Here is a 26,530-nt window from a genome sequence, read left to right as displayed (position 1 = left end):
CTGGGGGAATCCTGTGGAAGAAGGAGAGGAAGGACTGACTGTAGGTCCCAGTGCTGTCAAAGGCACCACAAGAACACCCACAGAACCAACTAACCTGGGCTCATAGTGACTTACAGAGACTAAGACTGACAATGAGAGCCTGTATGGTTTGACCTGGACCCTCTGCATATATATTATGCCATTTGATCTTTGTGTAAGACTCCTAAGAGTGAGAGAAGGGGCTGTCTCCAACACTGATGCCTCTTTTCGGGACCCAGTCCTCCTACCAGATTGCCCCATCTAGCTTTAATATACCATAGCTGGCTGATATCTTTGGGGGTGGGTGCGGTCTATATCTGAAGAAAAACAGTGGAGGAGGAATAGATGGGGTTGGGAGCAGAAACTGGGAAGAGGGCAGGGAGGAGAAACTTTGGTTGGGATATAAAAACGATAGATAGATAGATAGATAGATAGATAGATAGATAGATAGATAGATAGATAGATAGATAGATAGATAGATGGAAAAGTTAAATGAATAAATTAATTAAAAATTAAAAAAGAAATTTAATCTCTCACTTTCTTTTCTGAATACTACAGTTTGATTGTCTAGGAGACTGGCACAGAGAAATTGGATGCTTTTTATTGCTTAATAAATGTAAAATGATTAACTTAGAGTATTAATGTGAAAACACCAATAGAATATTGTTTATTTTGTTCCTCCTTCTGTGACCTTTGATATTTACCAAACTAGCTGCCAGTAATGTAGTCACGAATAGTACTGTTAATGACAGGATTTCTAGAAGCACCACCACTGCTGGAGAGCTTTAGGTTTTAGAAGATGGGGTGGTCTAGCATGTTGCTCTTAGGCAATGTCCTTCTAACCTTATGGCTTTCTATTGTCAAAGAAGGTAAGTAGAAACAGGTTTGAAACAGGTACTTCCTAATCAAATTTATCTGCTGTGTGTGTATGTGAATATTTTTAATCAATTTTAAATTTTATTATAAAATATTGGACACAGAAAAGAAACTATAAAAATTTTAAGTAAAAAATTAGAAAAAATTTTTGAGTGATAAAAACTGATTGATTTATGGAGTTTCTGATAAGCAATTAAAAAGAAAAATTTTAATAAAATGGGCTTTTCTCTATCTTCTAAACCCATTTTATGTGTGAATGGCTTCTAAATATAATTTGGAGACACAAATAGAAATTCTCTTTTGAAGTGTGTGAATAATAAATGTAACAAGATGAATCTTTAAGATGGTATTCAACTTAAAGCCACTGACCAGGACAAAACTCACAACAGACTCTAAATATCTCTGAGTATGTGTGGGATTTATTTTATATTTACAGATCAGACAAGTTTTAATGTCACAGTCATTAAAATGAGTAACTTTCCCCATTGAAACCAAATTATCATTTATCAAATGAAAATGCCTTTTAGTAAGCCAGTGAAGAATATTGCTATTTTGAATGTAAGGCACCAAAATGCCAACAATTTGCTCTTTTCTGTTCTCTCCAATGAACTTAGAAAGTAGGAGATTATGTCACCTCTGTATTAACACTGTGTGCTTTACCGGGATTTTACAGCTGTCCCTCAGGGTTTCAGGATGCCATCACATCCAAGGAATCTCAAACAATGCCTTAAACAAGGTGTGGGATTCTGGAATTAAACTATTCTTTACTCTGGTTTTTATATTTTACTCTGGTATTCTATATTTTGCTATTTGTTGTTTGCTATTGTTTACATGTAATTACGGATTATTTATGTAACTCCTCAGTTCCCATTTAAGTGAAAAGGGTAGAATCAAGATAATTACAAACTTTTTAGAGATTCACCTTTTCACATTTTGTAACAAAATTTGTACCATTATTTTAGAGATTTTAAACTCATTTTATTACAGTATGATAAATCACTTTGATTGCAGTCACATGAAAGCAGTCACCTAATGAGAAAAAAAAAATCCATCCTGTCAAAGAACAGAAAGCAAATGCTTTAAATTTTTTGTACTCTGAAAATTTTTGAGATTATGATATAATTACATTTCTCCCTTATTTATTAATTCCAAACTGTTCCATATACCCCTCCTTTTTCTCTGACTCATGGCCTCTTCTTTCACTAATTTTTTATTGCATTCATGTGTGTGTATATGTGTGTGTGTGTGTGTGTGTGTGTGTGTGTGTGTGTGTGTGTAGATGGGGGAATATATACATATGTGTATATATATGGGAGGATATATGTGTATATGTGTATAAGTATATACATAAATATATCCCTAAACACACCCTGCTCAGTCTGTATAATGGTATTTGTAAATGCAGTTCGTTGTCTGGTATTCTGTATATTCTGGAGAATGACCTACATATTTATAATATTCCTTTTAAATAAGTGAATTTACTAAGTGTACAGCAACAAAAGTTAAAGAATATGTAGCAAGTAAGAGGTAGATAAATAGATTACAAACAGACAGTAAAACATGATTTCAGGCCCTCAAGATATCAAGCATTGGTCCACTACGGTGGCTAATTTATGGCAGGCATCTGGATTTCCACTTTGAGAGTCCTCTTGGATGAGGCTTCTAAGAAATAGAACAAATAGCAACAGAGATCACATGAACAAGTCAGGTGCTCTTAATATCTAACAGGAACTCACTGGAAGAGTTGAAACCATAAACTGGAGTTTCCGATTAATACCCCCTTCCCCTGCATAGGTGAACTTGCCAAGCCTCGTCTTTCACTGTTTTCTATGCTCTTCCTGGCAATCTAGATGGGAAACTCCAGCTGGCTAGCCTCACACATCCTTCTTCAGTCTATGCTGGATATATGCAAGACAACTTGATGATGTTACTTTTCCATTAGTTTTGTGCTTTACTTGGAAGCCTCAGGTCATGGGACACTGCTGTGCCCTTTGGAACCCCAGCTGTCTACAATACTAAAACAGGTTGTAGTCTTGAGTTTATGCTCTGGAAACAATTTGACAAAGTTTGGCTATCAGTTTTGCTGTCTGTTGGCCTATCTACTTTTCTATTTGTCTTTCATTCTATCATCTATCTAGTCTATCTATCTATCTGTCTGTCTGTCTGTCTGTCTATCTATCTATCTGTCTATGTCATCATCTTCATCTATATCTTTCAATTGATTCTTTTACCCCTTTTATTGAAATAGATTTGTTTCTTATACAATATATCTTAATTACAGTTTCCTCTACCTCCCAGTTCGTGCCCACCTTCCCTCTCATCCAGATCTATATTCCCTTTCTGTCTCTCATTAGAAAAGAATAGGCTTCTAAAAGATAACAACAAAACATAACCAAATAAAATATAATAAGGTAAAATAAACATAATCATGTTAAAATTGGATAAGAAAAACCAACATAAGAAAAGAGTCCAAGAGAATTAGAAAACCACTCATTCACATATATAGGCACTACATTAAAAACACTAAACGGAAAGCTTTAATGTATATTCAGAGAACTGGATGTAGACCTATGCAGGCCCTGTGCTTGTTGCTTCAGTCTCTGTGAGTTCATATGAACTTTTTTCTCAGTTGATTCAGAGGGTCTTGTTTTCCTGGTGTCCTCCATCTGCTCTTTCCCTTACACCCTTTCCACCTCTTCTTCCACTGAGTTCCCTGATCTCTGAGGGGAGGTATTTGATGGAAACATCTCATTTAGAGCTAAGCATCCGAATGTCTGTCTGTCTGTCTGTCTCTCTCTGTCTCTCTCTGTCTCTCTCTGTCTCTCTCTGTCTCCCTCTGTCTCTCTGTCTCTCTGTCTCTGTCTCTCTGTCTCTGTCTCTGTCTGTCTCTCTCTCTCTCTCAGTAATGTCTGGCTGTGGGTCTCTGTAATTGATAAGATGGAGGTGTCTCTGATGAATGCTGAATGAAGGGCTCCTCTACAAGTATAGAAGAATATTATTAGGAGCCATTTTTATCACTATTTCCTTTTTTAAAAGACCAGTTTTCAGTTTTACTCTAGGTCTTTGGGCTATCTAGTGTCTGGTTCTTAGTCACCCAAGTAGTGTTGGGTATGGGTTTAACCTCATGGAAGGGTCATAAGTCAAATCAGACATTACTCAGTTACTCCTACAAGCTTTGTGCCTCCATTGCCTTAGCATATTTTGCAGTCAGGGCAGCATTGTAGACCAAAGGGCTTGTGGCTGAGTTGTTGTATACATTTCTCTTTTGGTAGTCTGCAGAGTACCTGCCTTTACCAAAGACACTAGAAATAGGGAAAAAAGTTTTATGTAGGCACCAGCTTGACCACTCCATGTTCAATGAGTTGTGTGAGTGTTGTCTTCAACAATAGGGCCTTGTTGTCAGCTTGTAGAGAGCATCTTACTTCCTTGGCAACAGTCTGGATTATCTGGTGCATTCCAATGTGAGCCATTTAGCCAATAACTTTGGATGTAACCCAGTCCTTGTACTGGAATCTTCTCTTAGCTACAAAAAATGACAAATTGGGATTTTTCCCCCTCTTATTTGGATAGCCGTCATATGTTTGAGAAAGTTTCCACTGCACTGGGCTTCTATTCTGCTCCTATAATGCCTCTCAAGTCTAGCTGTGCCTCCCCACATTCCATTCTTTCTACCTGATTCTCCTACTCCAGTTCTAGCCATTCACAGTTCACCCACAAAATTTATTCAATTTTCCAACCCCAGAAAGTCCTATATGTCCCCTTCCCCAGTCCTTTCCTCTATACATATTCTCTCTGGTTCTATAGATGGTAGCTTGGTTACCATTTATTTAATGGATAATGCCCACATATAAGTAAATACATACTATATTTAACTTTCCGGGTCTGGATTACCCTACTCAGAATGACTTTTTCTAGTTGCATTCATTTACCTGCAATTTTCGCATTTCCATTGTGGCTAATGATGTTAAACATTTCTTTATGTGTTTCTTAGCCATATGAGATTTACTCTACTGAGAATTATCTGTTTAGATCTATACCTTAATCTATTGGATTATTTGGCTTTTTTTTTTTTTTTTTTTTTTGGTTTTTCGAGACAGGGTTTCTCTGTGTAGCTTTGCGCCTTTCCTGGAGCTCACTTGGTAGCCCAGGCTGGCCTCGAACTCACAGAGATCCGCCTGGCTCTGCCTCCCGAGTGCTGGGATTAAAGGCGTGCGCCACCACCGCCCGGCTATTTGGCTTTTTTGATACCTAGGTTTTGAGTTCTTCATATATTTTAGATATTTAGTCCCCTATTTATATGAAGTCAATAAAAAATTTTCCCATTCTGTAGGTTGCCAATTTGTCTAATTGACAGTGTCCTTTTCCATATAGTATTTTGGTTTCTGTAAGCTGGAACACGCACCCCTCATAGTAGCATGATGCATTAACCAGTGCTTAGAGCACCCCACTGCTTTCCTAACCCAAACTTCCAAAGTCTCATTTGCTCCCAACAAAAGCATGGTCAGGCCTGTCACAGTAATGCCCCTGTTACTGGTTCCAACTTCTGTCTTAGGATTTCTATTGCTGTGAAGAGACAACATGACCATTGCAGACAAATTTCTATATGGTCTTATTAAATAAAAACATGGGGCCAAATATAGGGGTGAAAAGATCAGGGAAATAGGAATAGTCACCAGCTAACCTTACCTCACCAGCTCTGCAGCTTCCAAATGCCAAGACTTCCTGTCTACACAGGCTTTTATTGCCTTGCTGTTCTACCCTCTCATTGGCTATCTTAGCCCAGCTACCTCACTTCCTTGTCACTCTCTGTCTGTACAGACCTACAGGTCTCTGTGGTTGGTACTGGGATTAAAGGTGTGTGTCACCACACTTGCCTCTGTTCCCTAGTGTGGCCTTGAACAAACAGAGACCTTGCCTGCTAAGTGGTCACATTAAGGGCATATGCTACCACTGTCTGACTTTTGTGTTTATTTAAAATGGCTTCCTATTTCCTCTGATCTCCAGGACAACTTTATTTACTAACAGACAAATAAAATATCACCACATTTCAGCACAAAAAAAATATCACCACATTTCCCCCTTTTATGTCTAATAAAATTTAAAAAATAAAAAATTATAACTAATATAAGAAAAACTATATACAATAAGTACAATAACTATAAACAATATATACAAGGAATAAATACATCAACAATGTCTAGTCCATTTGCATTGACAAATTCAGAGAAAATATTCCATTGTCTATCCTATTTTGGTGAGTCCAAAATGTACCTAATTCACTTTCTGTGCTCTCTTGTATTATCAACAGAAAATTATCTTATGATGTCTTTCAAACTAATACACTTAACACCTCTTATTGAAAGCTGCCATTTCAGTCCTAGTAATGCTGCAGTTTAAAGCAATAGATTCACAATAAGGCAGATTCAGATGGAACAAGACTTTAAATGGTTTACAGTGTGTGTAAAAATGTACATAGGCTTGGAAGAGAGAAGAAAATGAATATAGACAGTTATATAAAGAAATAGTTTTTTAAAAAATAGTCTTTAAAGAGATAGTAAAGGTATTATAAAAAATAAGCCATGTAGAGATGGATATTATACAGAGAATCTGGATTGTGTTGTCTTTGATGTTTTTAACTGCAGAAAGACATTTGTAAATGTTGCTAAATTGAGCATATATATATATATATATATATATATATACATATACATGTATGTATATATATAGTATCTTGACTTCAAAATTTGGATCTAAGGATATGTTGCTTTGGAAAGGAGACTCTGCTTTTGTGTCCACAGGAAGCAAGAGGCTATGGATTTGTTTCAGATTAAGATACATCAGGTTTGACCAGCTAAGACCCCCTGAAAGGTCTCCAATGACACCATGGCTCAGATCATCCAATATCCAAAATCAAATTCAAAATATCTGGTTCAGAGAATACAGCATCACAGACTACTCCAGTCAGGACTTGACCATAATCCTAAAATTTTTTTTTCTGTACCCAAAGATGATCAGTGCCCTCTATCAGCAGAAAGTAGCCTAGAAAACTACACCCACATACCACCCCCCCAAAAAAATGGATTATGGACATTTGTCTGTTTAGGTTGTTGGTTACAAATTGTTATTGGTCATAGTCAATTTCTTTCTAAAAGACAAAAAGAGGATATGATATAACCAGGCAGTGGTGGCACACACCTTTAATCCCAGCACTTGGAGGCAGAGCTAGGGAGATTTCTGTGAGTTCAAGGCCAGCCTGGTCTACAGAGTGAGATCCAAGACAGGCACCAAAACTACACAGAGAAACCCTGTCTGGAGAGAAAAAGAAAGAAAGAAATATAGGATATAGATATGATGGGATGAAAGGGAAGATTATTGAATCTACTTTTAAAGAGCAACAACTTGTTTGAAATGTTTTACATTGCTATGGATTTTATTATTGATACAAATTTAAAGTTAAATTTGTTATATTGTATGTATATTTCTACTCTTGCTTAAAGTATTTTGTTTATGTAACTCATTTGAAATTACAGTGTATAGTTGAGAAATGCAGATTAATAATTAGTCTTCCATTCCATGATAGTCAAACTTATAGTCATGTTAAGTTTTCTAGGTTACATAGGTATAATTCAATTATATAGGTAATCTTCAAACACTTCAAAGACCTACAGAATATGGCATTTAAGATGTTTTAAAAACTTAGACTTTTCTGGACATTAGGATATGCCTGCTCCTGGCATCACCAATTTACTTCAAAGAGAAAGATGGACATCAAAGACACTCTATATGGAGTTTATCTTCTTGACAAAAATAACCATTTGAGCAAGAAACTGTTCTTCTGGACTGCTTGACAAAATGTTGTATAAACTGGACATGCAGGGCCCTTAGGAAGATGACCACTGAACATTGCAAGGTAAAATGGTCCTTCAGGTTCCTGCTTCACAGAAGAAACTGTCAGACATTCTACAGGACACATAGAGAATTGACTGAGAGACTCTAGGCCTATGGGCTGAAAATGGATGTCCCAATATTGTAGAAGAACTTTAGGTGACTGTCCAGGCAGCCAGCTGTCTCTGTTATTCTAGATTTTTGGAAGTTGCTTATAATGCACTTCCTGCTTACTTTGGTAATATTATATTCTTCTGGAGTCTTTGATGTAGTTGAAGACTAGATAGTTATAATTTTCCTTGGTTATGATAAAAGATAAATTAGATATGAAACTTTAAACTCACAAATATAGGATAGATAAAATATTTTCTTTAATCTTACAAAATATAGATTAGATATTATAACTGTAATTCTTGATTGATATATACAATTTTACTATGTTAAAGTTAAAACCTTCCTTTTGTTTAGAAAGAAAAGAGTAAGTGATGGGGGAATGTCTTTTTGCATGCTGTGAAAATGTGTTGCTCTGATTGGTTGATAAATAAAATACTGACTGGCCAGTAGCCAGGCAGGAAGTATAGGCAGGATGAGCAGACAAGGAGAATTCTGGGAAGAGGAACGCTGAGTCAGGAGATGCTAGTCTGCCATCCAGGGAGCAGCATATAATGGCACACAGATAAAGCCATGGAACACATGGTGACATAGAGATTAACCAAATGGGCTGAGTTTAAGTGCAAGAGCTAGTCAGTAGTGAGCCTGAGCTAATGGCCAAGCAGTTTTAGTTAATATAAGCTTTTGTTACTTGGGTCTGAGCAGCTGTGGACCAGGTGAGACACAGGAAAACTTCCAGCTACAAACCATGGAAATGCTTATAAAAAAAATATTTAATTAGGGGTGGCTTATAGTTTCAGAGGTTTAGTCTATTATCATCATCATGGCAGGACATGGAGGAGTGCAGGCAGACATCGTGATGAGGAAGGAGCTGAAAGTTAATACATCTTGATCTGTAGTCAAAAAGAAGTGATAAGTGTAGCTTGACTATTGGAGACCTGAAAACATATCCCCTCAGCGACACACTTCCTCCAACAAGGCCATACCTATTCCAACAAAGACACCTAATAGTGCCACTCCCTGTGTGCTTTATGGGGGCCAATTACATTCAATCCACCATACATGACATAACAATTTACACTAAGACTAAGAAAATCCCCTCATATTAAGGTTGGATGGGGCAACCCAGTAAGAGTAAAAGGGTCCCAAAGGCAGGCAAAGAGTCAGTGAAGTAACCAGGAGCCAGAGACTGGATAGCCCAGAGACCTTGGATAGAACCAAATATGACTGACCAAAAAAAAAAAAAAAGTCAATGAAATGATTCCTAATTATATTGTGTTATACTAATAGACCAGAGCCCAGAGTAATCTTCATCATAGAAGCTTCATCCAGCAACTGATGGGAGCAGATGCAGAAACCCACATCCAAATATTAGGGGAAGCACAGAGAATCCTGCAGAAGAGAGGAAGGAAGGATGGTAGGAACCAGAGGGGTCAAGGGCACCAGAAGAACACAGTCCACAGAATCAACTAATCAATTTTTATTATAAAAGACTTTCACTTTCTTGGTTAGGTTTGTTTTGAGGAATTGTCAATAAAGGGGACAGAGACAGATTCACCTGTACCCGTATGAGAATGAAGACTAACTAAGAGCTGGATTGTGGTCATAATGATATCTGAAACCATGCCTCTCTTTGGTACCCTTTAACGAGAAACCTCAGTGAGCTAACTTGATTTATTAATGCTCTATGAAAAGTATAATTCTCAAATTTGTTGAAGAAGAACACTTAGGATGGAAAGAATATACATTAGTAAACCATGTACCAAATGTATAGAAAAATCTTGAAATTATTATCTTATAAAACAAAGTAAAATGAATAAGGAAGCTATAGAAAATTTGTGTGTTTTTGTCAGTGGCATTTGCTGAAATTCTTTTAAAATATTACATGAGGTTCCCTGAAGTAGAATCATCCTTCCTGCAAAAATTCATACTATTCTGATATTAAAAGTACTAATTATTTATAAATAAGAATATAAAGAAGAAAAAGTTAATGTAACATTACATAAAAACTTATTAATGTAATCAACAATATAGTACTTCAATATGAAAGTACAAAAATAGTTCAATATGATGTAATAACATTAGATTTTTCAGTCCCAATTCAAATTATAAATAGTTATTGAATATTAATAAATATTCCTGGCCCACGTCTCTGGTGAGCTGTAAGGAATAACTTGATTTCATGAGGAAAGACCATCTCATATACCTCAGCTCTCTGAATTCTATTTGTCTCCTTCTCCGGGACAATCTCTGGACATAGTTATTTTAATTAATAGAAAGTAATTCACTGATCGAGTTTTTGTCTATGATATGAGTGTTTTTCTGTCTTTTTTTTTATTGCAGTGAAACCTTGTGATTATCCACAAATCAAAAATGGTGGTCTAGTTTCTGCTGCAATCCACAAACATTCTTTCCCAGCACAGTTAGGAAAGAGATCCATCATTTACTGCAATAGAGGATTTGGGCCTTTTCCCATGAATGTCATTTACTGCACTCAACAAGGATGGGAGCCTAAAGTTCCATGCCGCAGTAAGTCAACATCTATATTAAATCATGTTTAACTCTATCAAAGAGTGGAGAACAAAAGAGCACATACATGATTACATTTAAGTATCATGTCAAAAATAAGACCAACAGAAGAATTTGTGAGAAAAAAAAGACCAGTTCCTGTCCCTTGTGAGCAGCTCTTCATGAAATGAACATGAAAAATAGGGACTATGAGAAAGTCTTTATTGCTTGTATGTTTTATTTATAAAAACAAAAGATAAGTGGTACTCTTTTAAACATTGAGTATTAGATTTATTTTTAATGTCATTTAACTATTGTAAAGATAAGTTTTAATTTAGTTTTTTTTTAATAAAAGAAGGTCTTATGTTTTAATGTATCATCTTATGGTTCTTAGGACAATGTGTTTTCCATGAAGTGGAGAATGGGGAATCTTCAGCTTTGCAAGCAAGAAAGTTACAGGGCATGTCTGTAAAAGTTAAGTGTTCTGTATCCAGAGGGCCTAGTCCAGTCTCTGGATACGGAAAACGGATATTTGGCTCAAACTGTTTTGGGGGCACCAAGGCAGGGGGATCGGGATCTGTCCCTGGTCTATGGGCAGGCTTCTGGAATCTGGTGCCTGTGGTGTGACACCTTGCACAGCCTTGGTGCAGTGGGAAGGGGTTCGGACCTGCCTAGGCTCAGTGTGCTGGGCTCTGCTAACTCCCCATGGGAGACCTTGATTTGGGGGTTGCAGGGTGGCTTAGGAAAGAGGGCTGGAGGGTGGGAGGAGGGAGGAGGGGGGTTTGTGGATAGTATGTGGAGTGAGTAGAAAATTTCTTAATAAAGAAAATCATCTAAAAAAAAAAAAAAAAAGGTAAGTGTTATTCTGGCTACAGTCTTCCAAATGGGTCAAGACACGTTACATGTACAGAGAATGGCTGCTCTCCTCAACCCAAATGCATCCCTGTCAGTAAGTAACCAGCACTAAGATCACAAGATGATCTTGACTCCCCATCCCATGTGTACTGACTATAGCTAAATGCTTCTTTTCAAGTGTACATAAGTGAATACTGAGGATTTTTTGTAAGTATATAGCAAAGTAAACACACATAGTAGATATTGGGCCATACTACAACAAAATATTTAGCACATTTCATTTAATTCATAACAGTATATATTTTGAAACCATTTTGTCATTTGATTCATATCAATTAAAAATTTTTAGCTTAAAATTGAAAAAATATAAAAGCTATGCATATAATTCATATATTCAAGAAGTAATACAACATTTTACAGAAATGCCAATTATCTCTGAGTTCTTTATGATGTATAATTGGAAAGGGAATTCTGGGCCATTGTGCATTTTCTAGTTTTCATGTTTTTCTCCAGTTTCTGTACCAATATACATTTGTTTCAATGCCTTCTTCTTGTTCTATGTCCTTGCTAATGACTGTGTGATGTTACACTTCATTATTATTTTTCAAAATAACTGTCTGTAAACATTACAGCAGAGTAATGCTGCTATGTATTTCTTTTATTAGCATTTGAGATTTTAAAATACAAACCTAAGAAAAATAGAAATTTTTCATTTATTTATCAAAATCAGTTTTTTCTATGACATTTTTCCTGAAAAGTTGAGTTCAAAAAATTAATCTCTTTGAAATATATATATATATATATATATATATATATATATATATAGTGTGTGTGTGTGTGTGTGTGTGTGTGTGTGTGTGTGTTTCAAATTTGTTTCTTACTTTGGACCACAGCTTCTTAAATTAACCTTGGTTTTATATATTTTGACATTATCATGAATTTTTGGAACAATTTTGAAAAAACCACATAATATTAATCTTCCTATTTATGAATGTGATTCATCATTAAAAGTTTAATCTGTTTTTTAATGTTTGGCAATTGACTTCTATTGTACCATTTTGCTGATGAGGAACTTTTGTTAGTATTGTTCTTCGATACATTTCCATTGTTTAATTAATCTCTAAGCATTTTCTGTCCTCAATGATTTAAACTTTTATAGGATAAATATTAGTGACCTACTTAAAATTTATACTGAATTTTTATTTGACAGTCTTTCCTTCATGCTAGGTTTACTTACATTATTAATTTTACAAATTCTTTCTATGGTCTTAGTTGGGCTGGTTTCTATGGACATACTGCTTTTGTGTATTTCTGTGACTTTTTAAGATGTTATTTTATTCTTATCACCATAGATTACTTTAGAATTCTTTTTCTTTACATAAATATATGGTAATTTAGCTAGGTACCATTTTCAGAAACACATTGGTTATTTTTAATTGTGGAAAATTTTGAGGTATTTATGAAAATTTGAAGATAAACTATTAGTTTAAAATTTATAAAATATTTTTTAGATTAATATCTACAGCTGAAATGAGTGCTATGACATGTGCATGATTTAGTGTGTAAGAAACTGGCATGTACATTTTCAGGATGATTGGGACATTTTATATCAATAGCAGCAATGAGCAAGGCTTCCAGTTGACTTGTTTTCCTCTAAAAATGATGAGGGTCATGATTTAGATTCTAAATGCATTAGCAAAGGAAGTATATCACTATACTTTTAATTTTATATTCATAGTTGACTAATAATAGCAATCACCTAAAATGCCTATTATAATTAAATATTTTCTTTTTAAATTTATTTTATAATTCTTTACATATCTAGGATACGATTCCTTTATCAAATTTGTGAATATTTTATGGCATGGCATGGCTCATCTTATGAGTTTATAATATTATTTCCAGTCAGTGTATTTTAACACTCAATGAAGCCCAAGAAATATTTGTGAATTATTTCTGTTTATATGTGACACTTAAAATAATTTTAATTTTTTTCAGAATTTTCTTTTTCTATTATTTATTTGAAAATTTTATACCACGTGTTTTGGTCATATTTGCATAATCCAACTATTCCTGGGTATATACCACTTCTACTACCAACCCAAATTTTTGTACTCTTTACCTTTCATCTTAAACCAACGCAAGAAGCCAAATTTGTACTATTTTCATTTTGTTTGATGTGTGGTATTGTACTGGAGAATGGCTGATTTGCCAGCCCTCTCTGTGATAGAACTGGTCTAGTTTGCATTTGTGCAGGCCTTGTGCATGCTCTCACAACCACTCAGAATTCATAGATGCATCCCACCACATATTTCTCTCTCTTCCCAGCCATGTCACTTCCTGCCTCCATCTTTCTAGTGCTGGGATTAAAGGAATGTGTCTTCCAAGTACTGGGATCAAAGGCATGAGAATCTGAGTGCTGAAATTAAAGGTGTGAGCCTCCACTGCCTGGCTCTATTTCTCTTTTAGACTGGATCAATCTCATGCAGCCAAGGGTGGCCTTAAACTCCCGATCTTCCTATTTTCTCATCCCAAGTGCTAGAATTAAAGGTGTGAGGCATCACTGCCTGGCCTCTATAATTAACTAGTGGCTGGCTTTGCCCTCTGATCTTCAGGCAAGCTATTTGTTAGAGTACAAACAAAATATTACCCCATTTCTCTTTTTTTGTCTAAAACAAAACAGAAGGTTATAACTAATATAAGAAAAACTATAAACAATAAGTACAGTGAGTATATACTATATATGCAGGCAATAATTACATCAACAATGTCTACTCCATTAACATTTGACAAATTCAGAGAAAATATTCCATTATATATCTTATTTTGGTGAGTCCAAAGACTTGTTCATATTCTATCCTAATTTGCATTGTCAAAATTATCTTTTAATGTCTCTCAACCCTATATACCTTATACATCTTGGTGAGTTTTTTTTTCTGTATCGGTAACTAAACTATCTAGTCTTCAACTCTCTCAGAGACCTGAGAAAGAAATATTACCTATGTAAACAGAAGTGCAAGCAAGCAACTTCCAAAAAATGTGAGAAATGACAGAAACAGCTGGCTGCCTAGAAAGTCACCCAGGGTTCCTCTGTAACATTAGGGCATCCATCTTCAGCCTACAAGCCTACCATAACTGACAGACTTATTTTTGAAGCAGTTTTTTGAAGGACTGTCCCACCTTGTCTTGGCAAAGTTCGGCAGTCACTTTCTTTTTTGTCCTGTTTGTCCATTTTGGATAGTAACTGTCAGCAATCAAGGCAATGGCACTTTCTTGCTCAGTAACTAACTTTTGCCACAAAGAAAGTAAGCTCCATATGGAGTTTCTTTGATGCTCATCATCTTCCAAAGTAGATTGATACTGCCAGGAGCAAACATTTCTAATAATCATAAAAAAAGAACCAATGTTATTACAACATCTTAAATGTCTATTCTGTAGATCTCTGAAGTGTTTGAAGACAACCAGTCTATTGAAAATATATGTTTGACCTTGAAAACATACCTAATATGATGACAAGTTTAATTGTAATGACTAACTACAAACCTTCATTTCTTTATTCTTCTAAAAGTTTGTAATAATAACTTTCAAGGACTAGCAATTTGCATTATATTGTTAAATGAGATGTATAGGTACAATAACGAAAAAGATTAGAAATGTATGTACAATATGTTTTAAAAAAATTACAACTTAGTATCACTATACAAAGATCCTTATCAATTTAAAATATTTAAAACAAGTAGATACTTTCTAAAAGTAGATTCAATAATCTACCTTTTTATCTTATCATATATATATATGTGTGTGTGTATATATAAATATATATATATATATATATATATATATGTATCCTTTTTTCTTTTCAGGGTAGATTAAATAATCTACATTTTTATATTATCATTTCTATATCATTTTTCTAGAGTAGATTCAAAACTCTAACGTTTTATTCTATCATATCTGTATCTTTTTTTAGAGTAAATTCAATAACCTATCCTTTTATCCTATCATATCTGTATCTCCCCTTTTTCTTTTCAAAACAAGAACCCTGATTCTAATCTCCTTTGTTTATCTTTTTTCTTGACCATTACCAATAACAACTTGTAACCAATCACCCTTAACATTGACAAATATCCATAACCCATTGAAAGGTCAGAAACCACCCACCCCAGCTCTTGAGAATATGGGCATCATGTCTTAAAATTACTTCCTGCTATCTGGGGGTGACAGCATCTTTAGGGGATCCTGAAAAAAATTTTGGGTTAATTGTCAAGTCCTGGGAGAGTTAGCTGTATCATTCGTTGTCCAGTCTCTGTATAATGGGAAAGTGCAGGACTTGTCTCAAGTCCTGGCTAGAGTAGTCTGTGAAGCTGGGTCATCTCAGTGAGCAGTTTGTAGTCCAAAGCTGATGTTTGTGTGGTATTTATCAACTTATTGAAATTATCACACTCCATGTGCAATCATCATTTTGGGACCACATCAACCGTTTGGAAACTTCAAATGTTGCTGATAGGCATGATCATGATTCTCTGCAGAAAACTGATAGAGACTCAAACCCAAAATCATGTATGGGAAGCTAGATGAAGCCTTTTCTCTAAATTAGTTAGTACTCTATATGACCATTAATATCATGACAAAATTTTAATATATATATATTTATATATATAAATACAAATTATATATAAATAAATTTAATATATATTATAAATTTTGAGATAATATTAAAATCTTAAGAAAAGTTTTAGAGAGTCAAAATAAATTGAAATGATCATGCATGACATTAGTAGAAATAGAAAGATTCCTTAATTTGTTTTTTTGTCTGCTCCATATCAGGTGAGATAGAGATTTTGGATTTTACTTTAACACACATGCTTGGGTTTAGAGAAGGATAAAGCCACACTCCAACTCCAAAGGCAGCTTTAACTTTAAATTGAACTGGGACAACAAAAAGACCATTTGCATTATCTGTCTGTAGAGAAAAGCATAAATAAACTTTTGGGAATATTTATGAAATTTTATCCTATTGGAAATGTGATATACTAATAGGCCAAATTACTCTTACTCTTGGCACATTTTTTTCTGGTTGATTTGTCCTTTTTCTTCAGATGTTTCATTTGTTCAATGGTCTTCAGTTTCTTTAACTGAATGCCTTTATTCTCCTGAAAAGCCAAAAACAGAGCCTTTCCCCAACCCTAATTTTTGGGAGGTTCCCTTTTGACAAGTTATATCTAATTAAATGACAAACATTTGCTAGTCCTATAAATTAGTTTAGATTGAATGGTCATGCTGCTTGATGAACTATCATCTCTTCTAATTAAGAGGTCTCTCTTGTTCAAATCAAACCTTTATCAATTAGGATGGTATTTTCATAGCTTTTCTTCTCTTGAGGAAACAAAAGCAAAACCAATGTAATACATATCATAGTCTCAATTCTCAATCAGCACATCTTTAAAGTATACAGCCTGATTTAATTCCATAGCTTTTTTCTATTATCCAATGTATCTCCACATCTGTCATTCCTTTCTAATTAGCATTGAGAAAATTCAAAGTTAACAAAGCATTATGCAGCCTATTTCTGGTGGTCTTTATTACCACTTTCTGTTTATTTAGCATATCCTTTAGAGTTTGATTTGATCTTTCTATAACTGCTTGGATTGTGGGATTGTGTGGTATACCTGTAATATGGTTAATAATGTAATAAGCAAAAAACTGTTTCATTTTACCAGAGACATATGCTGGAGCATTGTCAGTCTTAATTTGTGCAGGTATACCCAGGATGGCCATAACTTCTAACACATGTGTGATTACAGAATCAGCTTTTTCAGAACTCAGATTAGTTGCCCATTGAAATCCTAAATAGTTATCAATGTTGTGGTGTCCATATTTTAATATTCCAAACTCTACAAAATGAAATACTTCCATCTACCAGGTTTCATTCCCTTGAGTACCCTTAAGGTTGCTTCCTGCAGGTAGTGGGGTTTGGTTGTATAAAGAACAAGTAGGACATTTCCTTATAATTTCCTTGGCTTGTTCAAACTCTTGCTATTGACATGGTATTTTTTTTTATGAAACTCTGGCCTCAAGCACATTTCCTATCAATAGTTGATCAATTTCAACATTACCTTGTGCTAGAGGGCAAGGTAGACCCATTTGGGATCTGATATGTTATATATAAGGGATGATTCCTATTCCTGATTATTTTTTGTAATTGTATAAATAAAAAAGTTAATTCTGACTCATGAGGAATAAATTCAACAGCTTCAATGTGTAAAAACAACTCTTACTGCATACTAAGAGTCAGTAACTGTGTTAAGAGGTCTGTAAAATCCATTAATACCATCAGAATAGCATATAAGTCTGACTTTTAGACAGACTCATATGGGTTTTGAGCAACTTTACTTAAATTTCCTGATTTACAACCTGCCTTTACTGATTTGTTTACATCAGTATAAAATGTAGGGACTCCAGAAATTGGTGTTCCCCATAAAATATAAGGAAGAATCCAATTAGTTTCTTTATAAATTTAATTCCCCCCTTTTTTGGATATTTGTTGTTAATCTCTCCAATAAAATCACTGTAAGCTCTTTGCCAAGGTTCACTTTCTGTCCATAATTTGTCAATTTCATCATTAGTAAAAGCTACTACAATTTCTGCTGGGTCTATTCCTGCTAATTAACAAAATCTCAATTTTCCTTTTAGAATCAACTCAGAGATCTTTTCCACATAAGCTTTTTTTTTTTTTTTTTTTTTTGGTTTTTTTTCTAGAGAGTTTCCTCTGTGTAGCTTTGTGCCATTCCTGGAACTCACTTTGTAGACCAGGCTGGCCTCAAACTCACAGAAATCTGCCTGCCTCTGCCTCCTGAGTGCTGGGATTAAAGGCATGCACCGCCACCACCCGGCTCCACAAAAGCTTTTAAGTTTTCTCTGTTTATATGATAAAAAAATCCATTATAAGATAATATCTTCCCTCTGCATTAATATTTCTGTAGGAGAATGCTTAGAGGGTAAAATAACCAAAGTGCAATCAAGCCCCAGAATCAAATGATCCACATATGCATCCTGTAATTTCTTTTCCACCAAAGCCAATTCTCTCTCAGCTTCAGCTAATAATTCTCTTGGACTATTTAAGTCCTTGCCATCATTAAAGATTTGAACAAATTGTTCAGTTCATTATTTTTTTACCCCAATAGCAGGCCATAGAATGGAAATGTGTCCTAGCAATCTTTGAAAGTCATTAAGAGTCTGCAATCAGTCTCTCCTAATTTGAACCTTTTGAGGTCTAATTTTTTGTAGGCCTATTTTATACCCTAAATAATTAATATAATCTCCTCTTTGTATTTTTTCAGGAGCAATTCGTAATCCCCAACAAGGCAAAATTTTCTTCTTCAAACATTCTTTCAAAAGTATCTACATTTGAATCAGCTAATGAGATGCCATCAATGTATTGGTAAACTATAGGTTGAGGAAATTGTTTATGTATCATTTCCAATGACTTTTGTACAAAACATTAGTACAGGGTGGGGCTATTTCTTGTTCCCTGTGGGAGAATACTCCATTGATATCTCTTAACAGGCTGAGAATTATTATAAGTAGGCACCATGAAGATAAATTTTTCTCTATCTTTTTCTTGTAAAGGTATAGTGAAGAAACAGTATTGTAAATCAATAACTTTAGGTAATAAAGGATGCAAAGAAATTCCAGACTGTAGAGAGCCCATTGGCTAAATCTTCTTGTTAACAACTCTTAGGTCTGTTACCATTCTCCATTTTCCAGATTTGTTTTTAATAACAAATGCAGGAGAATTCCAAGGGCTGGTTCATTTTTCAATATGCTAAGCATTTTTCTGCTCCTGTACCAGCTTTTCTAAGGCCTGTAATTTCTCTGATGTTAAAGGCCATTGCTCAACCCATACAGGTTTATCTGTTAACCATTTTAAAGGTAGGGCTGTTGGTGACTTTGAAAAATCAGCAGCTGTTATGGCCTGTTCTTGCACAACCTGAATGGTTAGTGACTGTTCTTTATAATACCTTCTAATATTTTCCCCAGAAACATATGATAGGTTATGGTTCGTTTCTAAGATTGAATGAATGTTAATCTGGGTATTCCATTACTTTAACAAATCACATTCTCATAAATTCATTACTATGTTAGCCACATATGGCCCTAATTTTCTTCTCTGTCCTTCTGTCCTTATATATTCAACCCATCTCACACTCTGTTTTGCCTGAGATAACATTTCAGTCTATAAAGCCTGGACATTCGCCTCCTGAAGAGGCCAATTTGAATGCCAAGATTCTGGCACAATTATTGTTACATCTGCACCTGTGTCTAGAAGACCTTCAATGACAATGTCATTAATTCACATTTTTAATTTTGGTCTTTGTTCATTTATAGAAGTTTTCCAAAATATTCTCTTTATGGTTTCTTTTTAATTTTTTATTCTCTCTTCTATAGCTGTTTTATTATCCAGAGCAGTTTGGTTTATTACAATAGGCATTAGGCTCTTTAATTTGCACTGGGAACGAGTTTCTTCCATGATGACAGGAAATGACTGAACCAAATTTGCCATGGGGGGCTGAAAGAAGGCCCTAAGGTGTTTCCCAGTGGCATAGGGTTACATTGACTGTCCCTTGTTGATCTACAAACATTGGTCCAATGTTTGCCTTTGCTATACCCTCTGCATACTCCAGAAGAAGGGACATTTTGTTTGGTTTATTCTTAGGAAAAAAAAACATTGTTTCGCCGGGCGGTGGTGGCGCACGCCTTTAATCCCAGCACTCGGGAGGCAGAGCCAGGTGGATCTTTGTGAGTTCGAGGCCAGCCTGGGCTACCAAGTGAGTTCCAGGAAAGGCGCAAAGCTACACAGAGAAACCCTATCTCGAAAAAACAAAAAAAAAAAAAACAAAAAAAAAAAACATTGTTTCTAGAAATGTCCTATTTAATAATCCCTTTTTAGGTGACCTTGTTTACTGCAATTGAAACACCTGACATTTTGATTTTTTTCTTCAAGCCTCTGGAAATCACCTCACCTTTCTAAGCATCATCGTGGTCATGAGATTCAATAGTGACTGTATGTGAAATTCATTCCTCCAAGGGTGCTGATCGTGCCTTTAATACCTAATTACCCTTTTGCATTGGGCATTAGAATGTTCAAAAATGCTAGAGATTCAATTATTATTTGTCTAGCTTCTGAATTTGGCATTATTCTCTTTACCACTGAAGCTAACCTTTGTTAAAAAAAATCAGTGAAGGTTTTTTTTTTTGAGCCCTGCATAACTTTAGTAAATGACTCAGTTTTCTTTCCTACTTCTTCAATTATGTCCCAAGCATTCAAAGCTGCTGTACAGCATAAAGCCAGGATGTGGTCACCATATAGAGATTGCCTTTGTACATTAGCATAATCTCCCTCTCCAAGAAGTTGGTCTTGGGAGATTTCCATACTTCTAGCCCTACTTCATTGTTCAATGGACTTAGCTTCATGTTTCTACTAGGTCCTCCATTGTAATTGAAGACCAGGCTCTAATACTGCTGTAACCAAGTCTCTCCAGTCTTGATGGATAATTCTGTTAGTAGTTGACCATGAGTTTAACATCTGTATTACAGAAGATGAATGCATCCCATATAAGAATATTGCTTCCTTGAATCTTCTTAAACCTGACATTTCCACAGGAGTCCTTTTAGCTTTTATATAGCCTTGGGGATATCTCTCATTTGGTAGTTTCTGTAAGGCTACTGGATAAATTAAAGTTGTTTGTTTGAAAACTTTGGGATGTTTTTCTCTGTTATAATACAATCTTGAGATTGGTTATCCTTTAAATTCTTCTGTCTGGGTCTGAATATCTCTATAATCTGTTTTAATAAGTATTTTTAAAACTTGTATCTTAGCATTCATACTAACCAATTTTTTTAAGGATAAAACAAAAATTATATAACTGGTAATGTTTACAATGGACATTACATAAATCCCATCTAAATTAATTATCCTCTCATTTAATTGTTCCATTTTCAAATTGTCCAGCATGTTATCATACAGAGACCTAACTCCCTCCATCATGTTACCCATTTTTTAAAGTGAGGAAAACCCTCTCTTTTAATAATTCCTTCCTTTAAGAATTCCCATTGTCTCAACAAATCTGCTGGTGATGATGATTTAGATGATGGTGAAATATGAGGCTGATTTCTCTGCATGTAACAGTAGACACCTGAATGGGTGTCAAGGCAGCTACCTAGTATGGTAGCAGCCCAAGGAGGGCGTCCAGGGAAAACACTGAAGAGAGGGAACCTGCTGTCTTAAAAAAAAGAACACAGGGAATCACTGGGAAGAAGCACATGTGGTAGGAGCTGCTTAAAGGCATTGCTGGCTGATGGTGAGGGTCTAACTCTGGCAGGCTTCTGAGCCCACATACCTGTGGAGTTTGTTGCAGAGAAGCTGCAACAGAAAAATTCCCATCTTGCTCAGAGGCTTGTAGAAAAAAAAAAGGAAATCCTAGCTGGTGGGGTAGTAACTTTGGCCTGTGCCAGTGGCTACAAAGCCACAAGGAAGTGGCTTTTTGTGTGTGAATTCATGACCCAAAGTTGGACACCAGATATAGAGCAAATTCTAATTGGTTTTAATATGACCAGGAGTCAGATATCTGGGTAAATGCTGAAAGATCAAAGAAGTACAGGAACAACCACAGTCTTACCATTTCCCTTCCCCTTTCCCTCTTACCACAATAAGTCCTCAGACTGAAAAGGGCCAAGCTCCTGTCTCTGCCTACCTTATATTCCTCTCTCTGCCCAGTCATATCACTTCCTGTCTCCTATCTATATAAATCTCCAGATCTCTATGGTTAACTAGTGACTAGCTCCACCCTCTGATCTTCAGGCAAGCTGTGTGTTGGGGAGGGATATAGTGGGAGAGTAATGAGAGAGATGTCTTGATGGGTGTCACTTTGGGGTCAGGGAGAAACCTGATGTCAGGGAAACTCCAGGAATCCACAAAGATGACCCTAACTAAGACTCCTAGCAATAGTGTATAGCCAGCACATCAATAGTATAGAGGGTACCTGAACTGATCATCTCCTGTAATCAGATTGGTGACTATCCTAATTTTCATCAGAGAGCAATCGTCCAGTAACTGATGGAAACAGATGCAGAGATCAACAGCCAATTTTTTTGGCAGAGTTTGAGGAACCCTACTGAAGAGAGGAAATATTGTATGTGCCAGGGAAGTCAAAGTCATCATAAGTGAACCCACAGAAATAACTCACTTGGGCTCATAGGAGCTCACAGACTCTGGACAGACTATTAGGAGGCCTGCATGGGACTGGCATAGGCCCTCTGCATATGTGTGATGATTGTTTAGCTTGGTCTATTTGTGGGACTCCTAGCAGTGGGATCAGGGCCTGTCCTTAATCCTTAGGCTAGCTTTTGGGAACCTATTCTTCATACTCGGTTGCCTTGTCCAGCCTTAGTACAAGGGAAGGAGCTTAGTCCTAACTCAACTTGATGTACCATGCTTTGTTGACACCCATGGGAGGCCTGCCACTTTCTGAACAGAAACAGAGGAGTGGGTGGGGAAGGTGCAGAGGGAATAGGAAAAGAGGAGGGAAACTGCAGTCAGGATATAAAATAAAGGAAAAAGGAAAAAATTTTCCTTTATTCATTATTTTTGTCATATAAAATGCCATTGTCTAAGCCAAAAGCAGATGTTCTTCTAGAAGTTCATGTTTTACATTTAGGTATCTGATCAATTTTGTTTTCTTTTTATATGAATGTGAGAAATAAATTTAAGCCTATTATTTTTCATTTCAATGCGTAGACGTTAATATCCTATTTGATAAAATACTATCTTCCACGGTGAGATTGCTATTGACTCCTGCTAAATATCTCCTGGTCCTTTGTGTATCTGGTTATTGACTCCCTATTCTCCTCCACTGCTCTGTGGGCTGGTATATTCACCAATATCACAGGTTTCTTTAATGACTACTGAAGACTTAATATATTGTAATATTAGAACTTCCTTTCTTTTTAAACAATTAAATTTAAAATATTTAAATGATAAAGTATAGGTTGTAGAAATATATTGTTGGGGAAGTGTGATATTTCTATTAATCAACCCATTGTACAATAGTTACATTCTATTTAACACATATAGCTCTTTGAGTACTTTATAAAACTGTTTTGCTATTGTGGTCCCTTGTCATGTTGACATTTCACCTTTAGAATGAGCTTGGTGTATGTGAAAAGCTTTTCTTGAGAGCAATTTGGAGACAATCTATACAAATTAATTGAATTTTCCTATTTTTGAGAATAATATATCTTTATATTTAGTTATAACTTTGGTTTCTTATAGCACTGTTCTGTTGTAAGTAGCAGAAAGACCTTGTGTGATTTCAGTAGATTTATAGCTATTGCATGTTTTTCATATTAAGGCAATTATATTCATATTATCTATTTTTCTTGAGTGGGTGATATATATATATATATATATATATATATATATATATATGGCTTTTACTCTGTTCATTTTTAACTTGTCAAATTAAATAACATGAGTGTTCATAATATTTCACAATTGTTCTTTCAAAATAGGTTTTAAAACACTATAATGATATAATTCCCATTATGGTAATATTGGTAATTTGTGCCATCACTACTTTTTCAGGCAATTTTTTCCAAATATTTATTAATTTAGAGATATTTTATATTATCAAGGTTTAAAGATAATTTTATGCAGGAATGTGTTGGTCATTACATACCTTCTCTAAAATTTTCCTGCTTTATTATTTCAGTTCAGTATATAAAGACCCCCACCCTCATTTTACAAAATGATTTTAATTTCTGCTTTTTTTCTAAAGACTTTTTGTTTTTTATTTTTGTTTTAAATAGACATATGTTTTTAATTCTTGTTATATTCCATTTCCTCTTATGTTGGGGGATTATGACAGTAAAATGAGATTTAGAAAATGCTTCTTCATAGATTTATTTTCAAACCAACAAAAAGTCATTCCAAATAAAATCAAGTCCCAGTACTCACAGCATCTAATTTCCTAACTCAGTGTAGAAGACAGAAATTATACCTTAACAACCAGAAAGTCATAAAACATGCATTTTAAACAAATCACCTAACTGATGCTATGTGAACGGTTTGTACTATATCCTTTCTTCTTTATAAAAATTACAAGATAACCATAATACCCATGTAAGAATATTTACATAGGTCATGATTTCAATAGTCACCCAGATGCCAATATAATGTTTTTGTGTCTATATCACTGAATTCTTCTGCCTGGTTTCTCTGCATTTTTAGTTGGCAAATGCAACTTTATATTACTTGGATTACTTTTGTGATTGTCTTTTATGGTGTTTTTCCATTATCCATTGGCTACTCAGTGATTACCAAGCTCCATGGAAAGGACCAATGGAATAGCTAGGCATCCAGGAGTTTCTAAAGTCTGCACATATGACTCTATCATGGAGCAGAGAGCTCCAAGTTTGTGCCAAAGAGACAGGCTTTATCACATGATTATCTTCTGATAATATCTCATGTTTTGTTGCTAGAAGGAGGCTCATTCTCAAATATTCCATCAGATTGTTTTCCTTAAGATAGCTATAAACTTCTGATTTTGTCTGTCTTCATCACCATGACTTGAAGAGTATAAAGAGTTTATTTACTCTTCTGAAATTTTGAAGCCCATACTGAGAAGCTGAACAGACCTCTGATAGCAAAACTGTGACAAGTTTGATTCAGCAGGCTAAGTAAAATCTAGTTCACTTAAAAGTGTTGTTGCTTTTAGTACTTTTTTTTAGTTTCATTTTTATTAAATAAGATTAAACAAAAACCATCATATCAAAGTTGTCCTCTTCTGTGGGTTCCTTGAGCTCTGAGGGAAGGAATTTGATAGAAAGAGGTATCTTATCTCTCTCTACATATATAATGTCTGTCTGTGAGTCTCTGTTTGCTGCAGAAGGAAGCCTCTCTAACTATGGTTGAATAAGACACCAAACTAAGAACATAGCAGAATATCACTCTGAGTCATTTTTTCTCACTTTCCACTGTGCTAGGTTTCCATACTGCCCCTCACGTTGTCCTTCAATTATATCTGCCTCTCCCCTCATTCTCTCCCTTGACCTCATCTCTCTTCCCCTTCCTACCTGATCTTCCCATTCTAGTCATTTCCCCAGCTCTATTCCACCCATAAAATCTACTCTATTTCTCCCTCTGAGGGAGATTTATGTGTCCACCCACTCACTTCCTCTATGCCTATCCTCTTTCTCTAAGTCTGTGGATTATAGCTTTTTTCCTTTATAGAAGAGTTGTGCTTTATTTTTCTTTCTTTCTTTTTCTTATTAAGAAATTTTTTATTCATTTTACATACCAATCACAGATACCCCTCTCCCCTTTTCCCTCCTCCCGCCCCTCCAGCCTTCCCCCAACCCACCCCCATTCCCTCCTACAACAAGGTAAGCCCTCCCATGGGGACTCAGCAGAGCCTGGTACATTCAGTAGAGGCAGGTCCAAGCCCCTCTCCTTGCCTCAAGGCTGTGTGAGAAGTTCCACCACAGGTAGTGAGCTCCAAAAAGCCAGTATATGCACCAGGGATGGATCCTGATTTTACTGTCAGGGATGCCTTAAGTAGATCAAGCTACACAACTGTATTTGTGAAATTATAAGGCCACTCCACATAGTTAAAAGGGAGGTTTATTTTGTGGGGTAACTTACAAGTGAAGGGATAGGCTACAGGGTCTGGGAAAGGTGTAGTCCAGCAGTGTTCTCTGGAGAACTCTACCTTCAGCGTCCAGGGTCCAGGGACCAAGAGAGCCGCACATCTGGATCTCAGGTCTTTAGTGTTCTCTCTCAGCCCCGCCTTGTAGGCGTGCCATTACCTAAGCCTCAATGAAGGTTGGAACTTCCAGGTCAAAGCTGGAATGGCTACCCACTACACAACTGTCTTGCTTATGTAGAGGGCCTAGTCCAGTCCTGTGGAGGTATGTACTCACTCATAAGTGGATACTAGATGTAAACCAAAGGATAACCAGACTACAACCCACAGCACCAGAGAAGCTAGCTAATAAGGAGGACCCTAAAAGGGATACATGGATCACATTGGGAAAGAAAAATAGGTGAGATCTCCATGAGTAAACTGGGGGTGAGGGGAGTGAATAGAGGGTAGGGGATGGGAGATGAGAACATAAGGGAATGGGATGGTCGAGCTGGAACAGGAATGAAGTGGGAGAGCAATGAAAGAGATACCTTGATAGAGGGACATCATGGGGATAGGGAGAAACCAGGTCTAGG

General features: G+C 35.7%; 1 protein-coding gene across 11 annotated transcripts in view; it reads left to right on the top strand.

Annotated features, from left to right (window-relative positions):
* Positions 1-728: 728 nt before the first annotated feature.
* LOC102903013 (complement factor H-like) overlaps positions 729-26,530 on the top strand; it is a 54,689-nt gene continuing 28,887 nt past the window's right edge. For 3 of the 11 annotated variants that reach the window (XR_013043305.1, XR_013043307.1, XR_013043306.1), the window contains exons 1-3: positions 730-887; positions 9,181-9,307; positions 10,234-10,419. Coding sequence is in view for 4 of the 11 variants with exons in the window: in XM_042258258.2 (XP_042114192.1) it covers positions 9,229-9,307; positions 10,234-10,419 (265 nt within the window). In the remaining 7 variants the exon portion in view is untranslated. Of the gene's footprint in view, positions 888-9,180; positions 9,308-10,233; positions 10,420-26,530 lie in introns of all 11 variants that reach the window. The other 8 variants (XR_013043304.1, XM_042258258.2, XM_042258257.2 and 5 more) reach the window with 5 other exon arrangements.

Source organism: Peromyscus maniculatus, chromosome 11, assembly GCF_049852395.1.
Source record: "Peromyscus maniculatus bairdii isolate BWxNUB_F1_BW_parent chromosome 11, HU_Pman_BW_mat_3.1, whole genome shotgun sequence".
In the NCBI taxonomy this organism is placed as follows: domain Eukaryota; kingdom Metazoa; phylum Chordata; class Mammalia; order Rodentia; family Cricetidae; genus Peromyscus; species Peromyscus maniculatus.
The sequence above is the reverse complement of the archived record's forward strand: the minus strand, read 5'-3'. Positions and strand labels throughout refer to the sequence as shown.